At 38.5% G+C, this 24,307-nt stretch overlaps 3 protein-coding genes across 4 annotated transcripts; all 3 read right to left on the reverse strand.

The window, feature by feature from the left end:
- Nucleotides 1-951: 951 nt before the first annotated feature.
- LOC118359295 (troponin I, fast skeletal muscle-like) lies at nucleotides 952-5,759 on the reverse strand. Of its 2 annotated transcripts, XM_052480592.1 has the most exons (8): nucleotides 5,631-5,753; nucleotides 4,188-4,318; nucleotides 3,776-3,808; nucleotides 3,586-3,622; nucleotides 3,259-3,384; nucleotides 2,253-2,342; nucleotides 1,589-1,762; nucleotides 952-1,443 (listed from the first exon to the last, which is right to left on the reverse strand). In XM_052480592.1, exons 3-8 carry the CDS (start codon nucleotides 3,781-3,783, stop codon nucleotides 1,360-1,362), a joined length of 519 nt encoding a protein of 172 aa, XP_052336552.1. In that variant the 5' UTR covers nucleotides 3,784-3,808; nucleotides 4,188-4,318; nucleotides 5,631-5,753; the 3' UTR covers nucleotides 952-1,359. The 2 variants fall into 2 exon arrangements, with proteins under 2 accessions (XP_052336552.1, XP_052336551.1); XM_052480591.1 differs by lacking the exon at nucleotides 4,188-4,318 and having other exon boundaries at nucleotides 5,631-5,759.
- Nucleotides 5,760-8,408: 2,649 nt separating this feature from the next.
- LOC127912208 (troponin I, fast skeletal muscle-like) lies at nucleotides 8,409-9,701 on the reverse strand. The gene is made up of 3 exons (XM_052481115.1): nucleotides 9,208-9,701; nucleotides 8,897-9,121; nucleotides 8,409-8,537 (listed from the first exon to the last, which is right to left on the reverse strand). Exons 1-3 carry the CDS (start codon nucleotides 9,262-9,264, stop codon nucleotides 8,409-8,411), a joined length of 411 nt encoding a protein of 136 aa, XP_052337075.1. The 5' UTR covers nucleotides 9,265-9,701.
- Nucleotides 9,702-16,005: 6,304 nt separating this feature from the next.
- LOC118359294 (troponin I, fast skeletal muscle-like) lies at nucleotides 16,006-21,228 on the reverse strand. Its single transcript, XM_035737765.2, has 7 exons — nucleotides 21,100-21,228; nucleotides 19,390-19,420; nucleotides 19,254-19,290; nucleotides 17,079-17,207; nucleotides 16,698-16,787; nucleotides 16,438-16,611; nucleotides 16,006-16,269 (listed from the first exon to the last, which is right to left on the reverse strand). Exons 2-7 carry the CDS (start codon nucleotides 19,395-19,397, stop codon nucleotides 16,189-16,191), a joined length of 519 nt encoding a protein of 172 aa, XP_035593658.1. The 5' UTR covers nucleotides 19,398-19,420; nucleotides 21,100-21,228; the 3' UTR covers nucleotides 16,006-16,188.
- Nucleotides 21,229-24,307: the final 3,079 nt, after the last annotated feature.

Raw genomic sequence — 24,307 nt, forward strand, 5'->3', positions numbered from 1 at the left:
GGTCTCAATAAGACTCCCTGCTAAAATAAAGGTGAAAAGACAACGGCAGCCCAAACTTCCTAATATTTCAACATATGGAGGCTTCCTCTGGTGGAGCATCTGGAAAATTACTATATATATGAAATCCGTTATTATCATTATCATCATCATTATTAATATTAGTATTATTATTGAAGGGCATTCATGTGTTAACAAATATGGTACACTAATATCACATGACCATTTCCCAATGCCTTTCCATTAGCTAAAACAGATGTTAAGAAGATGTTTTTTTAGAAATCTACGGTATACATCTGATATCAATTTGTTAATCTGGATTAAATAGGAGGTTGGTTACTTAGCATTGGTTATTCAATCCAGGGTTGTGTGTTTGTTGTGTTTCAATTTTAAATTCTATGTATATGTGTTTGTTTCATGATGAGGACAAGACGGAATAGAAAATACCTCCTTGTCTGCCTTCGTCACCTTGGACTCTGCGTCATATCTTTCCTCATCAACCTTGTCGATGGATTGGGCTAAATTAGTTACTTAGCAAATAATAATTGGTTGTTCAATCCAGGGTTGTGTGTTTGTTGTGTTTCAATTTTAAATTCTAAATATCAATAACAAAAATAGATATATTAAGTATTTCATCATTTTCCCCTGATCTAGATCCATGGAATCCTGTAAATGTTAGTTATATGTATTGGGTCGGATCTATTCATTGCACAGGTCCAATTTCCAGATCGAAATGCAACTTTGGCATAACACAAACAACATCCTACAGCAAGGCTGCTGGATCAATTACAGAACCTTACAGACTCAAATATATTGTGATCTAAGGGCTCATCTGAGCAAATATGCACGCATTCTTTGAGTGTAATGTTTTCGCTGGCAGAAGCACGCCCAGTGACAATTTGGGCCTAACTGGCAATGATCTTGTAGGAAAACACTACAAAAACAATCACACGCTTTTTATAATGGTTTTTATTTTTATTTTTCTGTTAGTGAATATACTCCTTTTAGTGAATGTTACAGATGCAGATGGAAAGCTGTATGATGTTAAGAGTGGGTGAAGCTACACATATTTACCCTTTCCACCTCACTATACAATAGCCAAAAACATTAGCAAATTACACTGAAAAGTTAAATAGAAAGAAAGAGAGACAGCGAGAGATAAAGAGAGAGAGAGAGTGGGGGAGAGGGGAGAGAGAGATATCCAAAACCATAGTGTTGAATACATATTTGAACCTACAGTATCAAAAAATAATAGCATTTTAAAGATCCTCTTCCTGCAGGGATACATAACAACAAGGTCATAGAAATCCGTCTCTGTACGACAAAACACAAAAGTCGGCTATGACTGAAAAATGAATGTGTTTAACCCTGAAACTTCTTCTTCCTGCCGTCCATGCCAGCCTGTTCATCAACGTTCTTACGCCAGTCACCAACTGCATCCACTGCCTGTGTTACAGAAAGTTTATGATGTCACAAATAGAGGATAAAATATGAAATAACTGATCCTTTCCACAAAGCTCAGAACACATTTGGGACACAATACTCGGGTACTGTGATTCTCTGCTTTGTAGGTTTCCACACAAATACCCACCTCCTCTTTGACCTCCTTCTTCACTTCTTTCAAGTTGGCTCTGAAATCCATGGAAGCCTTGTGCTTGGTGCCCAGCAGAGCCTGGAGCATAGCATCAGCAGACATACGCACTTTCTTCAGAGCTGGCTTCTTCATGCCCTGGATCTCAACCACTTTCATTCTCAAGTCCTCAATCTGTGACGTGAGCAAGTCAGGAGGAAGATAAGATTTGCCATGTCAAAAATCGAATTTGATTTGTCACATGCGCCAAATACAACAGGTGAGTGCTTACTTACAAGCCCTTAACCAACAATGCAGTTCTAAGAATAAAAGTGTTAAGAAATGATTTACTCAAATAAACTGTAGTAAAACATGTTTTTATAATAATAATAATTAAAGAGTAACAATAAAATAACAGTAGCGAGGCTATATACAGGGGGTATCGGCACAGAGTCAGTGTGTGGGGGCACCGGTTAGTCAAGGAAATTTAGGTAAGATGTTTTTTATTACACATCTACATCTGATATCAATTTGTTAATCTGGATTAAATAGGAGGTTGGTTACTTAGCATTGGTTATTCAATCCAGGGTTGTGTGTTTGTTGTGTTTCAATTTTAAATTCTATGGATATTCTATATTATATGGATATGTGTTTCATGATGAGGACAAGATGGAATAGAAAATACCTCCTTGTCTGCCTTCGTCACCTTGGACTCTGCGTCATATCTTTCCTCATCAACCTTGTCGATGGATTGGGCTAACTTTTTGAGCATTTCCTGTTGGTACACAAACACATCAAGTCAGTCAGGTAATTTGTATTTATTTAAGGCAAGTCAGTTAAGAACAAATTCTTATTTACAATGACAGCCTAGGAACAGTGGGTTAATTTCCTGTTCAGGGGGTTTGAACTTGCAACCTTCAGGTTACTAGTCCAACGCTCTAACCACTAGGCTACCCTGCCACCCCTATGAGAAACTCTTCTCTCCTGACGGAGTCAGTATCTTTGGGCAACAGTTATTTCAAGTGTGTACTTTGTAGGAAAATCCACATGGCTTATTACAAGAACCACCAATGTGAGGCCTAAATACATTGGAGTAGATGTTTTTTTATTTTTTTATTTCACCTTTATTTAACCAGGTAAGCTAGTTGAGAACACCTTTATTTAACCAGGTAAGCTAGTTGAGAACACCTTTATTTAACCAGGTAAGCTAGTTGAGAACAAGTTCTCATTTACAACTGCGACCTGGCCATGATAAAGCAAAGCAGTGCGACACAAACAACACAGAGTAACATGGAATAAACAAGCGTACAGTCAATAACACAATAGAAAAAAAGAAAGTCTATATAGAGTGTGTGCAAATGACGTGAGGTGGTAAGGCAATAAATAGGCCATAGTAGCAAAGTAATTACAAATTAGCAGATTAACACTGGAGTGATAGATGAGCAGATGATGATGATCAGATGATGGTGTGTAAGTAGTGATACTGGTGTGCAAAAGAGCAGCAAAGTGAATAAAAACAATATGGGGATGAGGTAGGTAGATTGAGTGGGCTATTTACAGATGGACTATGTACAGCTGCAGCGATCAGTTAGCTGCTCAGATAGCTGATGTTTAAAGTTAGTGAGGGAAATGTAAGTCTCCAGATGTGTGAAGCTTGTGTAAATTAATGAATTATTAGCATCGTATCGTACCACCAGCGCCGTTTGATCTCCAGACAAATCCAGAGCGGGGAGCTCAGCCATGAAATTGGCTTTCTCCTGCACAGCCTCCTTTTTCTCCACTTCAATAAGCTCAAACGCAATCTGGAGCACTAAGCTCTGTAGGACAAAGAAACATAGTAAAGACAAACCCAGTCTACTATGTGGTATTGGGGCACAAAAGATTACCTAAAGGATTAAAGAGGTTGAAAAGTTATAAAACCAGTCTAATTTATGCCCAAACTAATTCAGTCAAGTACTGGACATTGGTGTGAAATACTTGTTTCACCCAATGGACCATAATTCATTGTCTTGGTTCACCTTCAGATGATGCCTGCGGCTCGATGTCATCTTTTTACTGTGAAAAACACATGGATTTGACATGTTGTTAGGGATATAACAGTTATGTGCATTGCTGAGAGAACATAAGGGTGGATTGGACATGTTTTGTGTCAGGCTGGAAGTCTGGAATTACACTTTTAGTGAATGTTAGACAAATTTAAAGACTTACTCTGACATCTTGGCTGTTGTTGTGTTTCACACCCTGAATAGAAGCACAACAGAGAGAACATGCTTTTTTTTCACCTTTATTTAACCAGGTAAGCTAGTTGAGAACAAGTTCTCATTTGCAACTGCGACCTGGCCAAGATAAAGCATAGCAGTGTGAACAGACAACACAGAGTTACACATGGAGTAAACAATTAACAAGTCAATAACACAGTAGAAAAAAAGAGTCTATATACATTGTGTGCAAAAGGCATGAGGAGGTAGGCGAATAATTACAATTTTGCAGATTAACACTGGAGTGATAAATGATCAGATGGTCATGTACAGGTAGAGATATTGGTGTGCAAAAGAGCAGAAAAGTAAATAAATATAAACAGTATGGGGATGAGGTAGGTAAAATTGGGTGGGCTATTTACCGATAGACTATGTACAGCTGCAACGATCGGTTAGCTGCTCAGATAGCAGATGTTTGAAGTTGGTGAGGGAGATAAAAGTCTCCAACTTCAGCGATTTTTTTCAATTCGTTCCAGTCACAGGCAGCAGAGAACTGGAACGAAAGGCAGCCAAATGAGGTGTTGGTTTTAGGGATGATCAGTGAGATACACCTGCTGGAGCGTGTGCTTGATACTTATGATTAAAAAATAAACATTTATAATATCAGTAGGGTGCAATAGGTGCAAAAGCGAGAGACATGTCTGGTCTAAAGATCATATTGTGATATTGAGCTGAAGATTGGGGAACACTTGGCCAAACTAGGTTCTTAGGGGAAATATGATACATTTTCAGAGCTAGAGTCTGAGGCAATTCCGAGAAAGCTATATCTGGACTGCTAGAGTCAGTTGTCTGACTTGTTTAATGGTTGTTAGAATGTGAAACCCTAATAAACTTTAACTGCTGCTGCCTTCAGAGACGCAAGTCTCGATTTATTAACCTGCTGCGGTGCTGTATATCAGAAAATCCTTCCGAAATACATAAATCAACAGCATCTTCTTCATTCTGTAGACAGATGTGATTGTGTTGAATCAAGGTACTCACACTCATCAATAGATATAATGGTTTGCTATTTTCTTCCCCAACAATTGACTGTAAGTCTCAGTTAAAAGTTATTGATAATTGAAAAAGCGTTACTTTCCCAGTCATTCATAATCTAATCAAATTAATTATTTAATTTCAAATCATCATGTCAACTACACAATTTAGCAAGCTAAGATCTATCGCAAAACTCCACTTTTTATTTTTGTTGACCTATACATGACAATTAACATGGCATTTAGCATGCTGTCTATTACACAGTATTACAAAGCTGTTACTCCATCCACCACCTCAAATAAACATGCACCACATTTTTTTAATGGAAAACGAAAAACTTTCCCAGCTATCATATTCTCCATCACAGTGTATAACACTATGAATTTACCATTTTATATTGAATTAACAATCATCTAAATATAATCAATGTATCTCACACAGAACATTCTGTGCCTGGGATCTTTATCTGAAACTCAATAACTCAGAGGTCTGTATTTATGTTGTGTCTTTACCAGCTTTGACTGCTAGAGTATAACCCCTAACCAGAACCCTAGTCAAAGTTTTACAAAAAGAAAGAAAGTCTGACTGGTTTACCTCAATGTCTTCACCTGTTTTGCCAGGTGAATATATCTGTTCCATATGCTCCATTTGGTAATGATCCATAAAGTGGTAAACAGAAATACACCCATGTGCAGTGAGTGTATTGGATTGTTAAGATTGCCATTGGTTGGGAGGCCCTTTAGTCTATTTCTATTCCTTGTGCTTTTAATCCCAGTGATGCAACACAATCAGAGAGTTTGATAGAGAGACAGGAAAAGAGAGATTCTCACCTATGAGAGGAAGAGGAGGAGGAGGAGGGCAGAACACACCAGGAGGAAGGATGGAAGACTAGCACACTGACAAGCGACATGCGGTGCAACATGAAAACGGTATATATGGTGTCGGATGATGCATCAGCAGAAACACTGGGTCCTCTTTATGGAAGTAGTTTCCATGTCAGACCAATGGAACATCGAGCTCCTGAAATACACTATGCCCAGCCCTGTTCACCTCTTAAATGTTCTTTCCTTCAAGATGTCTTTCAAGACATATGTTGCTCTGAGCAGTGAGTATATAATTACAGTTCAGTATGGGAGGGATAGGGAAAGTATTTATAGATAAGAGTGAATATAAAAAAGATTATACTGTATTTCTAAAATCTAAATTAATTCAAGTGGGAGTCTACTTCAACAAGTGAATCATAGTAATATAAGTCAACAAGTGAATCATATTATCAATTCTTGAAAATCCTAATACAGTTTTAAAAGTGGTTATTTTATCGAATCAGTAAAGAACTCAGAAATGTAAATTGTATTGAAATCAGAAATTGATTTATTGTCTTAAAGACAAAACACAATAAACCTCAATTCCATCATGTTTCCTTCAAACCTAAAAGCACAGCAACTGTGAATTATATGTTAGGCCATATTGATAATATGTTGAGTGCTTAATCAGGCCAACACATGACAAATGGAGTTAAACAAACTAGTCAATAACACGTAGTAAGTGAAATGCTACTCTACTCATGATTCTGCTTGGCTACATTTGGTGAACACTGCAGATTGCCATTGTTTGTTCAAAACTCACCAACTTCCCCCATTTTTCCATTGCTATACTTTCAGAGAAAGGGGATTGTATTACATTGAGAGTTGGGCAGAGTGAATGAGAGAGAGAGGAAGGATCAGCAGAAATGAAAGGTACTCTACTATACTGACATCTTGTGGTTTAATAGATAACCTAATAGATGTATTTAATAAATAACCTCCACCCCAGATGTTCTAGGTGTCTCCAGAATTTGTGTTGCAAAATTCCAGTAACTTTCCCAAAATTACCAGGTTTTCCAGAAATCCCGGTTGGAAGATTCCCAGAATAAGAAGCAAATAAGATGATTTTTCAGAAAGCCACCTTTTTTCCAACCATAGTCCAGAATACCTTACATCCAAAAGCATAGAGGGACCAAATCTGAAAGGAGTAAAATAATTTACCACAACACAGAATCATAAAATTGATACCATTTCCATGTTTCATGTTTCCACCATGTTCATGTTTCCACCATGTTCATGTTCATGTTTCCACCATGTTCATGTTCATGTTCATGTTTCCACCATGTTCATGTTCATGTTTCCACCATGTTCATGTTCATGTTTCCACCATGTTCATGTTCATGTTTCCACCATGTTCATGTTCATGTTTCCACTATGTTCATGTTTCCACCATGTTCATGTTCATGTTTCCACCATGTTCATGTTCATGTTTCCACCATGTTCATGTTCATGTTTCCACCATGTTCATGTTTATGTTTCCACCATGTTCATGTTCATGTTTCCACCATGTTCATGTTTCCACCATGTTCATGTTCATGTTTCCACTATGTTCATGTTTCCACCATGTTCATGTTCATGTTTCCACCATGTTCATGTTCATGTTTCCACCATGTTCATGTTCATGTTTCCACCATGTCCATGTTCATGTTTCCACCATGTTCATGTTCATGTTTCCACCATGTTCATGTTCATGTTTCCACCATGTTCATGTTCATGTTTCCACCATGTTCATGTTCATGTTTCCACCATGTTCATGTTCATGTTTCCACCATGTTCATGTTCATGTTTCCACCATGTTCATGTTCATGTTTACACCATGTTCATGTTCATGTTTCCACCATGTTCATGTTCATGTTTCCACCATGTTCATGTTCATGTTTCCACCATGTTCATGTTCATGTTTCCACCATGTTCATGTTCATGTTTCCACCATGTTCATGTTTCCACCATGTTCATGTTCATGTTTCCACCATGTTCATGTTCATGTTTCCACCATGTTCATGTTCATGTTTCCACCATGTTCATGTTCATGTTTCCACCATGTTCATGTTCATGTTTCCACCATGTTCATGTTCATGTTTCCACCATGTTCATGTTCATGTTTCCACCATGTTCATGTTCATGTTTCCACCATGTTCATGTTCATGTTTCCACCATGTTCATGTTCATGTTTCCACTATGTTCATGTTTCCACCATGTTCATGTTCATGTTTCCACCATGTTCATGTTCATGTTTACACCATGTTCATGTTTCCACCATGTTCATGTTCATGTTTCCACCATGTTCATGTTCATGTTTACACCATGTTCATGTTTCCACCATGTTCATGTTCATGTTTCCACCATGTTCATGTTCATGTTTCCACCATGTTCATGTTCATGTTTACACCATGTTCATGTTCATGTTTCCACCATGTTCATGTTCATGTTTCCACCATGTTCATGTTTCCACCATGTTCATGTTCATGTTTCCACCATGTTCATGTTCATGTTTCCACCATGTTCATGTTCATGTTTACACCATGTTGCCAACATTTATTGAATTACTGCAGTTTGGCAGTTGTATATATTTTCAGTAAGCCTATATATTTGGAAAATAATTTACAATTCAATTCCAGTTTACAGTTAGTATAAGGCCTTATCTTATGCTGTAAGATAAACATGTCTTTGCCTCAAATCTCGACCTTAGGTCTTCCATATCCAACTCTGTAACAGTACAACAAAATAACAAAAAAGATAGATCAATCACTCTGTATCCTCTGTAGTTTTGAACACCAAAACTAATTTTGTCATTTTTGCAGACTGAAACTTCTTCTTCCTGCCGTCCATGCCAGACTGTTCATCAACGTTCTTACGCCAGTCACTGACTTCCTCCTGCATGACATAAAGTTTATGATATGACATTCTCAGTGTTTGAGGATATAATATGAAATAAATGTAATTGATCCTTTCATCAAAGCCCTGAATACATGTGGGGAAAAGGTTGCCAATGTAACAGTATAATTTTAAACCGTCCCCTCGCCCGTACCCGGGCGCGAACCAGGGACCCTTTGCACACATCGACAACAGTCACCCTCGAAGCATCGTTACCCATCGCTCCACAAAAGCCACGGCCCTTGCAGAGCAAGGGGAACTACTACTTCAAGGTCTCAGAGCAAGTGACGTAACCGATTGAAACGCTATTTAGCGCGCACCGCTAACTAAGCTAGCCGTTTCACATCCGTTACACTAACTCCCAAAGTACTGTGATTCTCTGCTTCATAATTCTCCCCACAAATACCCACCTCCTCTTTGACCTCCTTCTTCACTTCTTTCAAGTTGGCTCTGAAATCCATGGAAGCCTTGTGCTTGGTGCCCAGCAGAGCCTGGAGCATAGCATCAGCAGACATACGCACTTTCTTCAGAGCTGGCTTCTTTATGCCCTGGATCTCAACCACTTTCATCTTCAGGTCCTCGATCTGTGAAGAGGGTGAGTCAACACATAGTCAAGACCAGCGCTATATGTTTCCAGGATGAGGACAATATGGAATGCAACGTACTGTACCTCTTTGTTTGTCTTCTTCACTTTTGCCTCGGAGTCATATCTTTCCTCATCAACCATCAATCATTTCCTGGGTGCACATCAACACATTACAGATCATTTGTACGAGAGGCATCAGTATGGCACCAGTATCTAAAGAGGGTGGAATTAACCACTTTCTACAGGCAACAGCTATCTAGAGAGGGAGAGGTGGTAACCTTTCATTTGACATACTGATGAAGGCTTTGCCAAGACGTCTGTGTGAAATTATATCCCCCGCTGTGGAATTAAAATAAGACATTAGCAACCACAAAAGGAAGACAATGGAGTGTGTATACATCTACGAATCCCACCTCATTACGACAAACTCAAATCAATAAACAGAATGGTACCACCAGCGCCACTTGATTTCCAGACAAATCCATGATGGGGATCTGAGCCATGAAATCTTCTTTCTCTTGCATGGACTCCTTTTACTCTGTTGCCAGAAAAGTAGCCACAATCGAGAGACACAAGCTCTGGAGGAAAAGGAAACACAGTGAGGCCAAACCTAGTCCAGTACCCGACTTGGTGTACATTCAGGACACGCTGGTGTGCTTAGTGGAGGTCAAAAAGATAGAAATGCACATTGGCATCCACAGAGTCATATACTGCTCATATAAGAAACCCATTGACAAAATGCAGTTTGCACCTAATTTAGAAGAAAACATAGAATGTTGTCACAGTGAACTGTGTTGATTTACCTTTAGATGATGCTTGCGGCCCGAGGTCATCCTTTTCCTGTGAAGAAAGGTGAGTTTGACATACTGGATTGTTATATACATGACTGATCAATATGCTGAAGGGACATGACTGATCAATATGCTGAAGAGACATGACTGATCAATATGCTGAAGGGACATGACTGATCAATATGCTGAAGAGACATGACTGATCAATATGCTGAAGAGACATGACTGATCAATATGCTGAAAGGACATGACTGATCAATATGCTGAAGAGACATGACTGGTCAATATGCTGAAAGGACATGACTGGTCAATATGCTGAAAGGACATGACTGCTCAATATGCTTAAGAGACATGACTGATCAATATGCTGAAGGGACATGACTGATCAATATGCTGAAGAGACATGACTGATCAATATGCTGAAGAGACATGACTGATCAATATGCTGAAGAGACATGACTGATCAATATGCTGAAAGGACATGACTGATCAATATGCTGAAGAGACATGACTGGTCAATATGCTGAAAGGACATGACTGATCAATATGCTGAAAGGACATGACTGCTCAATATGCTTAAGAGACATGACTGATCAATATGCTGAAGGGACATGACTGATCAATATGCTGAAGAGACATGACTGATCAATATGCTGAAGAGACATAACTGATCAATATGCTGAAGAGACATGACTGATCAATATGCTGAAGAGACATGACTGGTCAATATGCTGAAGGGACATAACTGATAAATATGCTGAAGGGACATGACTGGTCAATATTCTGAAGGGACATGACTGGTCAATATGTTGACCAAGGCTTGTAATCAGTGATATTCTATAGCATGCTGAATAGATTGGGAATATCTCATTTACTTGTCTCACGTTGTTGTGAAAGACTCAAACCTTCGTAAAGTATTCAGACCCCTTTACTTTTTTTCCCATTTTCATATGTTACAGCTTTATTCTAAAATGTATTCAATTGTTTTTTTCCCCTCATCAATCTACACACAATAACCCATAGTGACAAAGCAAAAACAGGTTTTTAGAAAATGTTACAAATGTATTACAAATAAAGAAATGGAAATATAACATTTATAGTATTTAGACCCTTTACTCAGTACTTTGTTGAAACACCTTTGGCAGCGATTACAGTATGGAGTCTTCTTGGGTATGATGCTACAAGCTTGGCAGACCTGTTTCTGCCAGATTTCCTCCAGACGTGACGCTTGGCATTCAGGCCAAAGCGTTCAGAGAATCTTGTTTCTGATGGTATGAGAGTCTTTAGGTGCCTTTTGGCAAATCAAAGCCGGGTGGTCATGTGCCTTTTACTGAGGAGTAGCTTCCGTCTTGGCACACTCTCCCGTAAAGGCCTGATTGGTGGAGGGCTGCAGAGGCAGTTGTCCTTCTGGAAGGTTCTCCCATCTCCACAGAGGAACTCTAGAGCTCTGTCAGAGTGACCATCAGGTTCTAGGTCACCTCCCTGACCAAGGCCCGTCTCCCCCGATTGCTCAGTTTGGCTGGGCAGCCAGCTCAACGAAGAGTCTTGGTGGATCCAAACTTCTTCCATTTCAGAATGATGGAGGCCACTGTGTTCTTGGGGACTTTCAATGCTGCAGAAATGTTTTGGTATCCTTCTCCAGATCTGTGCCTCGACACAATCCTGTCTTGGAGCTCTATGGACAATTCCTTCAACCTCATGGCTTGGTTTTTGCTCTGACATGCATTGTCAACTGTGGGACCTTATATATAGACCTTTCCACATCATGTCCAATCAATTGAATTTACCACAGGTGGACTCCAATCAAGTTGTAGCAGCATCTCAAGGATGATCAATGGAAACGGGATGCACCTGAGCATAGGGAAGGGTCTAAATACTTATGTAAATAAGTTATATATATATATTTTTTTATATATATATATTTGCAAAACATTCAAAAAACCTGGTTTTTCTTTGTCATTACGTGTAGATTGCTGATGATTTTTTATTTTTAAATCCATTTTAGAATAAGGCTTTAATGTAACAAAATGTGGAAAAAGTCAAGGGGTCTGAAAACTTTCTGAAGGTACTGTATGTGTGTATATTTGCCCATGTTAGAGTACGGTTTAGGCATACTAGCAGTTGTTTATATATATATGCCATTTAGCAGACGCTTTTATCCAAAGCGACTTACAGTCATGTGTGCATACATTCTACGTATGGGTGGTCCCGGGAATCGAACCCACTACCCTGGCGTTACAAGCGCCATGCTCTACCAACTGAGCTTGTTTGATGTTAGGGTTTGGGTTGGCTGTTTGTTTTTTGTTTGTATATTTATTTGTCTGTTTGTCTATTTATTCTGATTTGGTATAAAAAAATACCTACTTTCTAACATTATGTTTGTCTAAGACTAGGGGTGCAAAAATCTGTAACCTTCCGAAGATTCCCAGGTTTTTCCGAAATTCTGATTGGAGGATTCCAGATTCCTGCTTATGCACTCCTGATTACGGGAGTCTTCCAACCAGGATTTCTGGAAAACTGGAGAATTTTTGGAAAGCTACTGCATATTTGCAACGCTATCTAAAATCCTGTGAAAATAATCAAATGTGGCAAACAACAAGGTAATGGATACTTACTCAGACATGATGGAGGGATGTGTGCTTCAGACCCTGGAACAAAAAGACAACGAGGAAGATAAATGTTTTTAGCATTAGGGTGCTATTTGCCTCATAAGCCTAAAATTAGAACAGGCTTGTGTATCCTGCTCAAGAATGATTCATGGACACTGGCTGCTAATTGAGCAATTTGGACACTTCAAGGAAGGGAGGGGAAATATGATCCATTTGACTATTAAAACTTGTTGGAACCATTTTGATCAGGCTAAATTTGGACAGCTGGAGACAAGAGTCACCCCTGACATTCATGGGCTGTTACTTTATTGATGTCATTAGCACACAAATCCTCCGCAGGCATCATCGTCTTGCTCCACCCTGAGAACATCTTGGTATCACTCAAATCACTACAACCTGCGTTCTCAGTGAACCCCGTCATTACATCTCTTCCACTTTTCCTACTGCATTTTGGGGAGCATACTTTCTGTCATGAAAAGCCCCTCAATCGAATCATTGATTATTATTTTAAGCAATACAGTATGGCTCAAATGTTGTAAGACACTGTTGTTAAACCACACCGCATCAATGAATAGCAATGTTAAGAATAGGAATTATGTTTTTAACAACTTCTCTGTTTTCTCTAGTTTAAAGTCAATGACACATGCAGTTCAAATACGTTCAAATTCATTAATATTTAAATGATCAAATAAATGCTACTATTTTGAGAATACTTCAGCAAACAGAGAAATTGACAATAAAAACTCTTGCCAACACATCCTTTTCCAATCTGTTCAACTAGGAATATACATGATAGTCAAAATATGTATTAAACTGTTACTTTCAAATGCCTGATAGAGCATGGTGCTTGTCTATCAACTGACCAGTGGATCTGAAACTATTCTGTAGGTTACCAAATGTTAGCTGTAGCCCAAGAGGAACAGACCACCAACCAAGGGCCTAGAAGCCCCATTCAGTAAACACTGTCTGCTGTAACCTAGTTATCACATTCGAGTTACAGTATAATCAAAATTCTAGATCTCCATCACAAATCCCATATCGCTATCCATGACAGTTATACACATTGAATATTTGAGCAACATACATCACAAAAAAAAGTAAAGCCTTAAATAATGTCTTCAACCGCCTTCCATGCTAGAGTATAGCCCCTTGAGCAGGAGTCCCCCCCCCGCTCTCCACACAGGGTCACACTGTCTAACACAGAGGCCCGTCGGTCATTCTGTCTAGACAGGCTCAATAGTCTTTCATAGTATCCACCCTGACATATTTATCTCAATGTATTCACCTGTATTCAAATGTAGTGAACTTGTGACAGGTGTCACCTGTTAGTGGGTCTTTTTTTCCCTTTTTTTTCTACTGTGATATTGACTTGTTTATTGTTTACTCCATGTGTAACTCTGTGTTGCTGTCTGTTCACACTGCTATGCTTTATCTTGGTCAGGTCGCAGTTGTAAATGAGAACTTGTTCTCAACTAGCCTACCTGGTTAAATAAAGGTGAAATAAATAAATAAATAAAAAAATATCTATGTAAATGTAGCCATGAAATCACTTTTACATCAACGTCTATAAATGTGCACTGTGTAAGACTTAATTAACAGGTAAAACTACCCCCCCACGGTGAGACTGTATTCCTTAATTTATCACTAAGTCACATCCAACCTTATTTATCAGTAAGACAGATCCTGTGTGATCGAAAGATAAGAGAGATTCTCACCTATGAGATGTGGAGGACAGGACACACTTGGTGAAGAAGGGGAGAAACGGTAAGTCACAGGCAAAGAACAAATCCAACAGGGTATATATATGTAGACTAGTGATGAATCAGCAGAAACCCAGGGACCTCCTTGTGGTGGTGGAGACTCCTTAGGCCAACGGAACTGTGGGCTCCTGAAATACCACCAACCCTTTCCTCCAACTCACATCATAAATTTCCCTTTCTACAAGGTGTCTCCCAAAACCTGAGCTGCCACTTGGCTTCCATACCAACGACGTTGGAAAGGTTTGACAAAGCCATCCCAGTTAAGCACGGAGGTCATGGATAGATAAACCCGGGAAAGCAAGGGTCAACGTTGATATATTCTTGAACCACTTTTGGGTGATTGATGATAATTCCATTTTCAATAAGAAGAAGGCTATTGTTCAAGGGTCAGTCTGCAGTTCAAACAATAAAAAGTGACTTCTCAGCCACTGTTTTGACAAAAAGTTCTTCAACAATCAATGTGTATATAGCAATCATTTAAAAGTTTTAAAAAATGGAAGTACCAATTGCAGATTGCACCTTTAAAATAAAGAAGGGAAAGGGGTCATCAACTTTAACAAGGGAACCATGCTATCCATTGCATTTAAGTGAAACTGTTGAACAATTTCTGTATCTGTCATTATTGTCAGAACAATTTTTGACCTCTGGAATCCATTTTGTTAAGGATGATTAAAAAGTAGAAAAAAGTGTTACTCACCATTTGCAGGACTAGAGTTCCCCAATCCAACTTCAATTGCATGGCAATATACTGTAAGTTGAATATCTACAAATAATGACAAATTCCTGAGAAAAAAGTGGGCAAGCAAATAGCCCTCTTTTGCTCAAAGGTGAGATGGGGAGAAGGAGCGAGAGATTGAAAGAGAGCGAGAGAGAGTGATGGAGAGAGGATATTTATTTATATATTATATTACTAATTATATCATAACTATATTCTTGTAAATTGTTTACTATATTCTTTATTCAAATATGAAAGGTTTAATTAAATATAAAACATTTTTTAAATGATTAATACACATCTAAAATGTGTAACTAAATCAAGCCAATCGTTAGTTTTAATTCAATTGTGTTTTCATCAAGTTATTTCGCATGACACATTATATTCTAATGACATTGACATTTATGATGAAATGTTTGTAGGAAATATAATCCTATATTCTTACAACAAATATATTAGATTAATTCACTGTGGGGTTGCAAAAAGCAAATGTTACCGGTTTTCAGGGATACAGTGTTTTCAACCTAACTTCAGTTTCTCCTGGAAACCGGAAGTGTGGACTCTGCTTAGACGTCTTTTTACACCAGTATTATCTTATGCTAGATTGTGATTTTCAATGTTCCTGATAAGTCGATATTTCATTGGGGGCGGGAATAGAGAACCTTGACACAGCTGTCTGGTAGGTGCACATAAGTGACATAAGTGCAACCCATTAATATTTGGAAAAGCCCTAGTTATGGATGCCCCACTATTTCAGTGCCAAATTAGTAATAAAGAAATAAACAAGCGTAACAATGTTCAAGCACAGGAGGTTGGAAAGGACGGACTCGTAGTAATGACTGGAGCGGAGTGGGTGGAATGGTATCAAATACATCACACATATGGTTTCCATGTGTTTGATGCCCTTCCATTTGCTCTGTTCCAACTATTATTATGAGCCGTCCTCCCCTCAGCAGCCTCCACTGTATTCAAGAAATATACATGTCAAAAGTAACAAAAAAAGACTGTCTTCTTCAAAGCATTTATTTCATTACTGAGCTTTGGCATGAATGTTGGACATAGGTAAAATAAGTTTTCTTCAAAAGCTTTTTACTATTGACATAAGACATACGTTTAAGTTAAATAGACAAAATGACTGCCGGTATAACAAAACAACCTAAAAGATGTATTAAAAAAACTAATTCAGTAGTTTATGCGGTCTCAAACTTCTTCTTCCTGCCGTCCATGCCAGCCTGTTCATCAACGTTCTTACGCCAGTCACCGACTTCCTCCTGCATGACATAAAATGTACGATGTGACATTCTTAGTGTTTGAGGATGTAATATGAAATTCATGTAACTGATCATTTCCTCAAAGTTCTGAGCACATTCGGGACAACTGCTGCCAACTCCTAAAGTACTGTGATTCTCTGCTTCGTAATTCTCCCCACAAATACCCACCTCCTCTTTGACCTCCTTCTTCACTTCTTTCAAGTTGGCTCTGAAATCCATGGAAGCCTTGTGCTTGGTGCCCAGCAGAGCCTGGAGCATAGCATCAGCAGACATACGCACTTTCTTCAGAGCTGGCTTCTTTATGCCCTGGATCTCAACCACTTTCATTCTCAAGTCCTCAATCTGTGAAGTCGGTGAGTCAACACATAGTCAAGACCAGCGCTATATGTTTCCAGGATGAGGACAATATGGAATGCAACGTACTGTACCTCTTTGTCTGTCTTCTTCACTTTTGCCTCGGAGTCATATCTATCCTCATCAACCTTGTCAATGGTCTGGGCCAACTTTTTAAGCATTTCCTGTTGACACACAAACATATCACAGATCATTTGTATGAGAAACACAGTGTCTCTTAATGGTGTCTTCAGCTTTTGGCACAGATCAATCTCATTCAATTCATTTTCGTTTCTATGCAAATCAAATCAATCCAAATGCAGCCTTAACACATACCTCAAAATCAAATATGTAACATGAAAGATAAATAGGTTAGGATTTTTGTGGTACCAATTGTATGGTTGAATGAATTATTGTATATGTCAGGTATTCAAAGCAGACTAAATGAGAATGAACTGGTTAGAATGGTAAAATACCTGCAGCTCAGGAAGACCCCCAGACAATACCGGAGCAGGGCAGTTATCTGCTATAAAAGCTGCCTTTTCCGTTATCAAGTCTGCTGCTTCTTTCTCCAGGAGGTCTTTGGCAATCGCAAGCATCAAGCTCTGGATGCCAGGGGGAGAAAAGGTGTCAGAGCAGCTAACACGACTACACCAAAACATGTAGGACTCACCAATGCAAAGTTAGGCCTAGCATCAATTTCAGGCACTCTCAAATGTACTGTATTTCCTTATACATTCAATAAAGTAACCTTGCGGCATTACCATGTGTCTGAATAAATAATTGAGAGCCTAAGCACGTTAACTTCAGGCAACTGCCAGCTAATGTGTTTCTGCCGTTTGTTTTTGTCTTGATACATTTTACACAATCACTTGTACACATAGTTCATTTGTGGTTATTTAATTAAATAGGGAAAGGTATTTGTATTTCATATCGCTACTGTGCCCGCAGTTTTGACATCTTTGCAAATAAGAATGGGTTATTATTTGACTTAGCTGTATAGACACAATATGAGTCAAAGGTTTGGACACACCTATTCATTCAAGGTTTTTTCTTTATTTTTACTATTTTATACATTGTACAATAGTAGTGAAAGCATTAAAACTATGAAATAACACATATGGAATCATGTAGTAACCAAAAAAGCATTAAACACACCAAAATATATTTTATATTTGAGATGCTTCAAAGTAGCCACCCTTCGCCTTGATGACAGCTTTGCACACTCTTGGCATTCTCTCAACCAGCTTCATGAGGTGGAAGGTGACCTGGAAGGCTTTTAAATTAAACATGTGTGCCTAGTTAAAAGGTCATTTGTAGAATTTATTTCCTTCTTAATGCGTTTCAGCCAGTCAGTTGTGTTGTAACAAGGTAGGGGTGATATACATTGGATAAAGACAGCCCTGTTTGATAAAATACCCTGTCCATATTATGGAAAGAACAGCTCAAATAAGCAAAGAGAAACGACAGTCCATCATTACTTTAAGACATGATGGTCAGTCAAGGCAGAAAATGTAAAGAAATTTGAAAGTTTCTTCAAGTGTAGTCGCGAAAACCATCAAGCGCTATGATGAAACAGGCTCTCATGTGGACCGCCACTGGAAAGTAGGAACCAGAGTTACCTCTGCTGCAGAGGATAAGTTCATTACAGTTACCATCCTCAGAAATTGCTTTCCAAATAAATGCTTAACAAAGTAACAGACACATCTCAACTGTTCAGAGAAGAATTGCTGCAAAGAAACCACTACTAAAGGACACCAATAAGAAGAAGAGACTTGCTTGGGCCAAGAAACATGAGCAATGGACATTAGACCGGTGGAAATCTGTCCTTTGGTCTGATGAGTCCAAATTTGAGATTTCGGTTCCAACCACCGTGTCTTTGTGAGACGCAGAGTAGGTGAACGGATGATCATGTGTGGTTCCCAACGTAAAGCATGGAGGAGGAGGTGTGATGGTGTGAGGGTGCTTTGCTGGTAACACTGTCTGTGATTTATTTAGAATTCAAGGCACACTTAACCAGCATTGCTACCATAGCATTCTGCAGTGATACGCCATCCCACCTGGTTTGCACTTAGTGGGACTATCATTTGTTTTCAACAGGACAATGACCCAACACACCTCCAGGCTGTGTAAGGGCTATTTGACCAAGAAAGAGAGTGAGGGAGTGCTGCATCAGATGACCTGGCCTCCAGAATCACCAGACCTCAACCCAATTGAGACGGTTTGGGATGAGTTGGACTGCAGAGTGAAGGAAAAGCAGCCAAAAAGTGCTCAGGATATGTGGGAACTCCTTCAAGACTGTTGGAAAATCATTCCTCATGAAGCTGGTTGAGAGAATGCTAATAGTGTGCAAAACACTGTCATCAAGGCAAAGGGTGGCTACGTTGAAGAATCGAAAATATAAAATATATTTTGATTTGTTTAACACTTTTTTTGGTTACTACATGATTCCATACGTGTTATTTCATAGTTTTGAAATCTTCACTATTATTCTACAATGTAGAAAATAGTAAAAAAATTAAGAAAAACCCTTGAATGAGTAGGTGTGTCCAAACTTTTGACTGGTACTGTAAATGTTCAATCAAAGGAGAGTAAGAACAAAACAGTTTTTCATATTGGAAGCTGAAATTGGGTTAAATCAGTATATTTACCTTCAGATGACCCCTGCGGCTCGAATTCATCTTTTTCCTGTGAGAGGAAGAAGTAGATACATGAGATGTTCGCGATGCACTTAGACAATCAGTCACCTCTCAGATGTTATTGAGACTAATGTAATATTATACTTACTCTGACATCTTGCTTGTTTATTTTTTCACACCTTGTATAAGACAGAAATTAAAAGATTCAAAACTTTGACAGAACAAGTGTTGCTATAAATGTATATGTTGTACTGTGATAGACTCAGAAGAGCAGTCATAATGCCAAAATGAATCCACCAAATAACAGTAGCACACAACAAGATATAGAGATCACTTTAATTACTCAGCAAGTAGGAGTCTACCCTGGCTCACTTTATTGGGTATGTACTTATTTTTATCTTTATGCTGATGCAGGACATTTGGACAACCTGCGATTTTAGCATATTATTATGGCAGCTAGACACTGGCAATAGAACACCTTTCAACTCGTTTCACATTGCAGATATAAGCATGCAGATATGAAGTATTCACAAACATGTATCATATTGCTGCTTGCCACTTGGAACAATTTTATGCTTAAACAGATAGGGTTTCAACTTATTCAGACGCCAAAACATATATACATTCTGAATGATAGTTTCTTATTTCGCTGAGGACGACAAATCTAAACTGGTATTTGGCATGCTAAACTTTGATCTACTTAATTATTGAGCTGCTGACCTACATTTGAATATAACTACAACTACAATTTTACTCATTTGTTAAAACAATGAGTCACTCTTTATAATGTTGATCCTTTAAAGGGATAGTTAAACTATTTTTTTTTTATTCTTCCAATTTCCTTAAGTTGTTGTTGTTTTCTCCAAACCATTTCAAAATAACTAGCTAGCTAACCAAGTTCAATACTAGCTAACCAATTTAAATACAGTTCGTAGGAAACCAATAACTAGCTAACCAATTGAAATACAGTTTGAAGGAAACCAATAACTAGCTAACCAATTGAAATACAGTTTGGAGGAAACCAATAACTAGCTAACCAATTAAAATACAGTTTGGAGGAAACACCCTAAAGAAGTCAAAAATACGCTAATATTTCCAACACTTTAAACAGTGATATATTCACTTTTTTTACTCATGAATGTTCAAATCTTGCAAATAAATCATGTAAAATGTTTTATTCATTCATGATACACAAAAGGTTTCATATTCTGATGGTTATTTATATTTAATTTCTGTAGATTCCAGACATCTAGAACACCACCTGTTCAGATACAAATGGCATAAGATTGCACACACAGAGCAGAACAAAAACATCCAGGGATTCAAGGTCCCCTTGAGCATCATGTTGGGCTGATACATGCAATCAGCCTACGAAGTATAATATTTCTAGTGACCAAGAAGGCTCAAACTGTTGAGCTAGCTCTACTTCCTGAATAGCTAGATTCACATCTGGTGACACAAAACAATTCAGCAATTCAATTCATTCAATTAAAACATTCAAATTCCTTAATATCTGTCAATCATGTGCACATAATGAATCATTGAAAATAACATCTATCGCTTTAAAAAAAAGGTGAGAATACAGACCTGTATTTGTTTCCCCCCCCCCCCAATTTAGCCAGCACACATGCATACATTTACCATGTGGGTGGCCATAGGGATAGAATCCACAACCCTGGTGTTACAAGCACTGTCCTCAACCAACTAAGCCATAGGGTACCATGTTACTACGGTGATCGTATGATCTGCCAATGTGCAGAAACCAACAGCTGCAACACTACATACAGTTCAAAGCAGTCAGGAGACAGGAGCACATTATGCATGCTGGAGCACTATAAGATCCCACTATTATCCTCACCTGTGAGAAAAATAATGATGAAAAATGAAGAGCAGCTGTGAGAGATGGAGAGGGAGAGGATGGCAAGCCAATAGCAGATTAAATGAGGGAGTACACAGTATTAAATACTGATGGGTGGACACCAGTGGTTTATCCCTCCCTCAACATGGTCATGTTTACTCCAGTAGGTCAGTCTTTATGGTAGTGGTCAGTGATGCTGCCGGCCCCCTGTCAGCCTGATATACTGCCCTGTAACATATACATGACCTGTAACATGCCCCGTTATCTAAATATAGGCTCCATATTTCCAAACCAGATAACTACAGTATCAATAATATTTCCACATCTTGCTCTGTGACTTAAATAATAACAAGCAACGTGCAACTGCTTGTCACAATGTCATCCCCTCTATAGTTTCTTGTTGTGATCAAGTCTTAATCGATGAATGATAAGTGAATGTGGTCAAAGTAGCCCTACACTACAGGGCCAGATATAATAAGCATTGGAAATAAAGCATCTTATGGTAGGAACTTACCCGGTAAAATAAAAAATAAAAATAGGGGTCTGATTCCATACTTTGACCTAGGGCTGGCTCCAGCCTTTTGGGGGCCCTAAGCAAGATTTGGTAGGGGGGCCCCCCACATCACGGCAAAACATTTGAGAGGCACCGCTCTTGACGGTGGAGAAAAAAATGCTTGTTTTAAAGGCCCAGTGTATTTTCCTTTGTTTTATACATGTTTCCATACTATGAGTTTGGAATACACTGACAATTTGAATTGAAAACAATCAAAATCAAATCAAATTTAATTTGTCACTTGCACCGAATAGAACAGGTGAAATTGCTTACTTAAGAGCCCTTTTCCCAACAATGCAGAGTTTAAAAGTAAGAGCAATTTGCCAAATAAAAAAAGGAAATAGTAGGGCCTGCTGGGTGGCGCAGTGGTCTAAGGCACTGCATCGCAGGAGTCACTAGGAGTCACTGCAATTCTACACATTTTGCCATGGGGCATAGAGAAAATGTTGCAGTTTTAAAGCAAGTTTACTGCAATCCTATGAATTGTGACATGGGACAGAGATCATTTTTTCATTTTTTCAGTTTTACAACAAATCTCCCACAATCTACCTACTTTGCCATGGATGGAGATATTTTTTTTTGCAGTTTTAAAGCAAATTTTCTGCAATTATACACATTTTGTAAGGACTTATGCCATGTTAATATGATATGAGTGAGAAGGACTAACAAAATCAATGGAGGCCCCTCTGGAGGTCAGGTACCCTGGGCACGAGCCCTGCGTGCACGGTCGGTATTCAGCCATGCTTACTACAAGTTTAGATAGCTGGCTAGACTAACTACCAATAAAAAAAGTGTTAGCCGACTTGGCTAATTGAGTGACTGTCATTGACTGACATAACAAGAGAAAAACTGCTGACACACAACCACATTTCGAAATTGCACCTGGTGTATTCAACTATTCTCACTCTGAAATGGTAAGTTGAGATCCGACTGAATTCCCCCCAAAAATGCCATAAATAAATAATAATAATTTGTTGGGGGCCCTGCAGCAGCTGGGGCCCTAAGCGACCGCTTATGTTGCTTATGCCTGGAGCCGGCCCTGCTTTGACTATCCTTCATCCTGACTTTGTATTTAGGTCATTTGGCGCCAGAATTAGCCTAGTTCTATATCCACCAGCCATCTGCTAAAATGTAATGGCCCCTCCTAGGAATCTTTTGGGGGAATTTGTGGTGGCAAATATTTCTGTGGCTCTGTATTACAGTTTAGTCATTTAGCAGACGCTCTTATCCAGAGTGACTTAGTAGTGAGTACCTACATTTTAATATTTTTTCGCACAGGTCCCACGTGGGAAACAAACCCAAAATCCTGGCATTGCAAGCACCAAGCAGTACCAAATGAACCACAGAGGACATAGTGTAAGCATAATCTAATTTGTCCTTTAAAGACACAGATTGTTAAGTATGATACCCAGTGAAAAGTGTCACCTTGAAAGTAATGGAAACGGTTTTGCAAATGTGCAAGAAGAAGAAGATACAGACATGGGAATCATGCATCCTCTGGTTGATCAGTTATAGAAGATATTGTCATGCATTGTTCACAGTTATTTCTCCAATAGGCTTTAACAATACAATCACAACCACAACCATTTATTTTACATCTCATAAAGCACCATGATCCAAAAACAATCCTTACATCACTCACCTAATATCCTTTTTCCATTCAATATATATATCTATCCAGATTTCTCAATTTTTCATCTACCCAGATTGAATTCTACACTGTAATTGACAATAAAACCAAAGCACTTGTCAATAAATCACATCAAAGCTGTAGTAGGCAAAAACGCAAAGAAGATCTATTACACAGATGATCCATATCTGAATTGATTACCATGGTCAGCCAACAGGTTTCTTATTTCTCCCATACCTGCAGTTGTGTGTGCTGCGGTGAGGCAGTAGAGGGCGTTATATCCATGCTAGTCCACTGCTGTCTTGCTCTCGCTACAGTGGAGATGTCACAAGATACAACACCAACCTATGGTGTCATAAGACACAAGAAAACATAGCTTTTTCATCATGAATACAAGAAAACATAGCTTTTTCATCATGAATACAAGAAAACATCATGAATACTCAACTACCCTGGTCAACACACTATGCATGCTGATTTTTGTGTGAGAAATACTAACAATCCAATATTCGGTAATTGACGAATTAGCCATTATAGGCAAAAGTTAAAATACATGTTTCTAATGCTTATGAAATGTAATAGTTTCTATACTTATAAAAACATATACATGTTTAGTTTATTCATGCGTAGTCATGAAAGTTGTTATAACATGTTGCACTATATTCATTCTTCATGTTTCATATAAAATTAATGTTTATATTTTTGTATTAGTATTAGTATTGAATAATTGATTAAATCCTATCCTAAATATGTTTGTATCAGATTCCATGCACAAGATGACCAAACAATAAAGAGATGCTACCAATTGTAGGAGTCATAATTACAGCAGGATTTGGCAGAGAGAAAAAGAGAGAGGGAGAGAGAACATGCACAGAGCATACACCTACCTTTTGGTTTGTGTGACACGTTCTAAGAAATTATGTCCTAAGATTAAAGTCCTTCAGTCGTTACATTTTTTTTTTTTACAACTAGCTTCTAATTGCCATCTGCTATTGAATAACATTGAATAGTGTGCTACTCATACC

The sequence above is a fragment of the Oncorhynchus keta genome, chromosome 26 (genome assembly GCF_023373465.1).
Source record: "Oncorhynchus keta strain PuntledgeMale-10-30-2019 chromosome 26, Oket_V2, whole genome shotgun sequence".
In the NCBI taxonomy this organism is placed as follows: domain Eukaryota; kingdom Metazoa; phylum Chordata; class Actinopteri; order Salmoniformes; family Salmonidae; genus Oncorhynchus; species Oncorhynchus keta.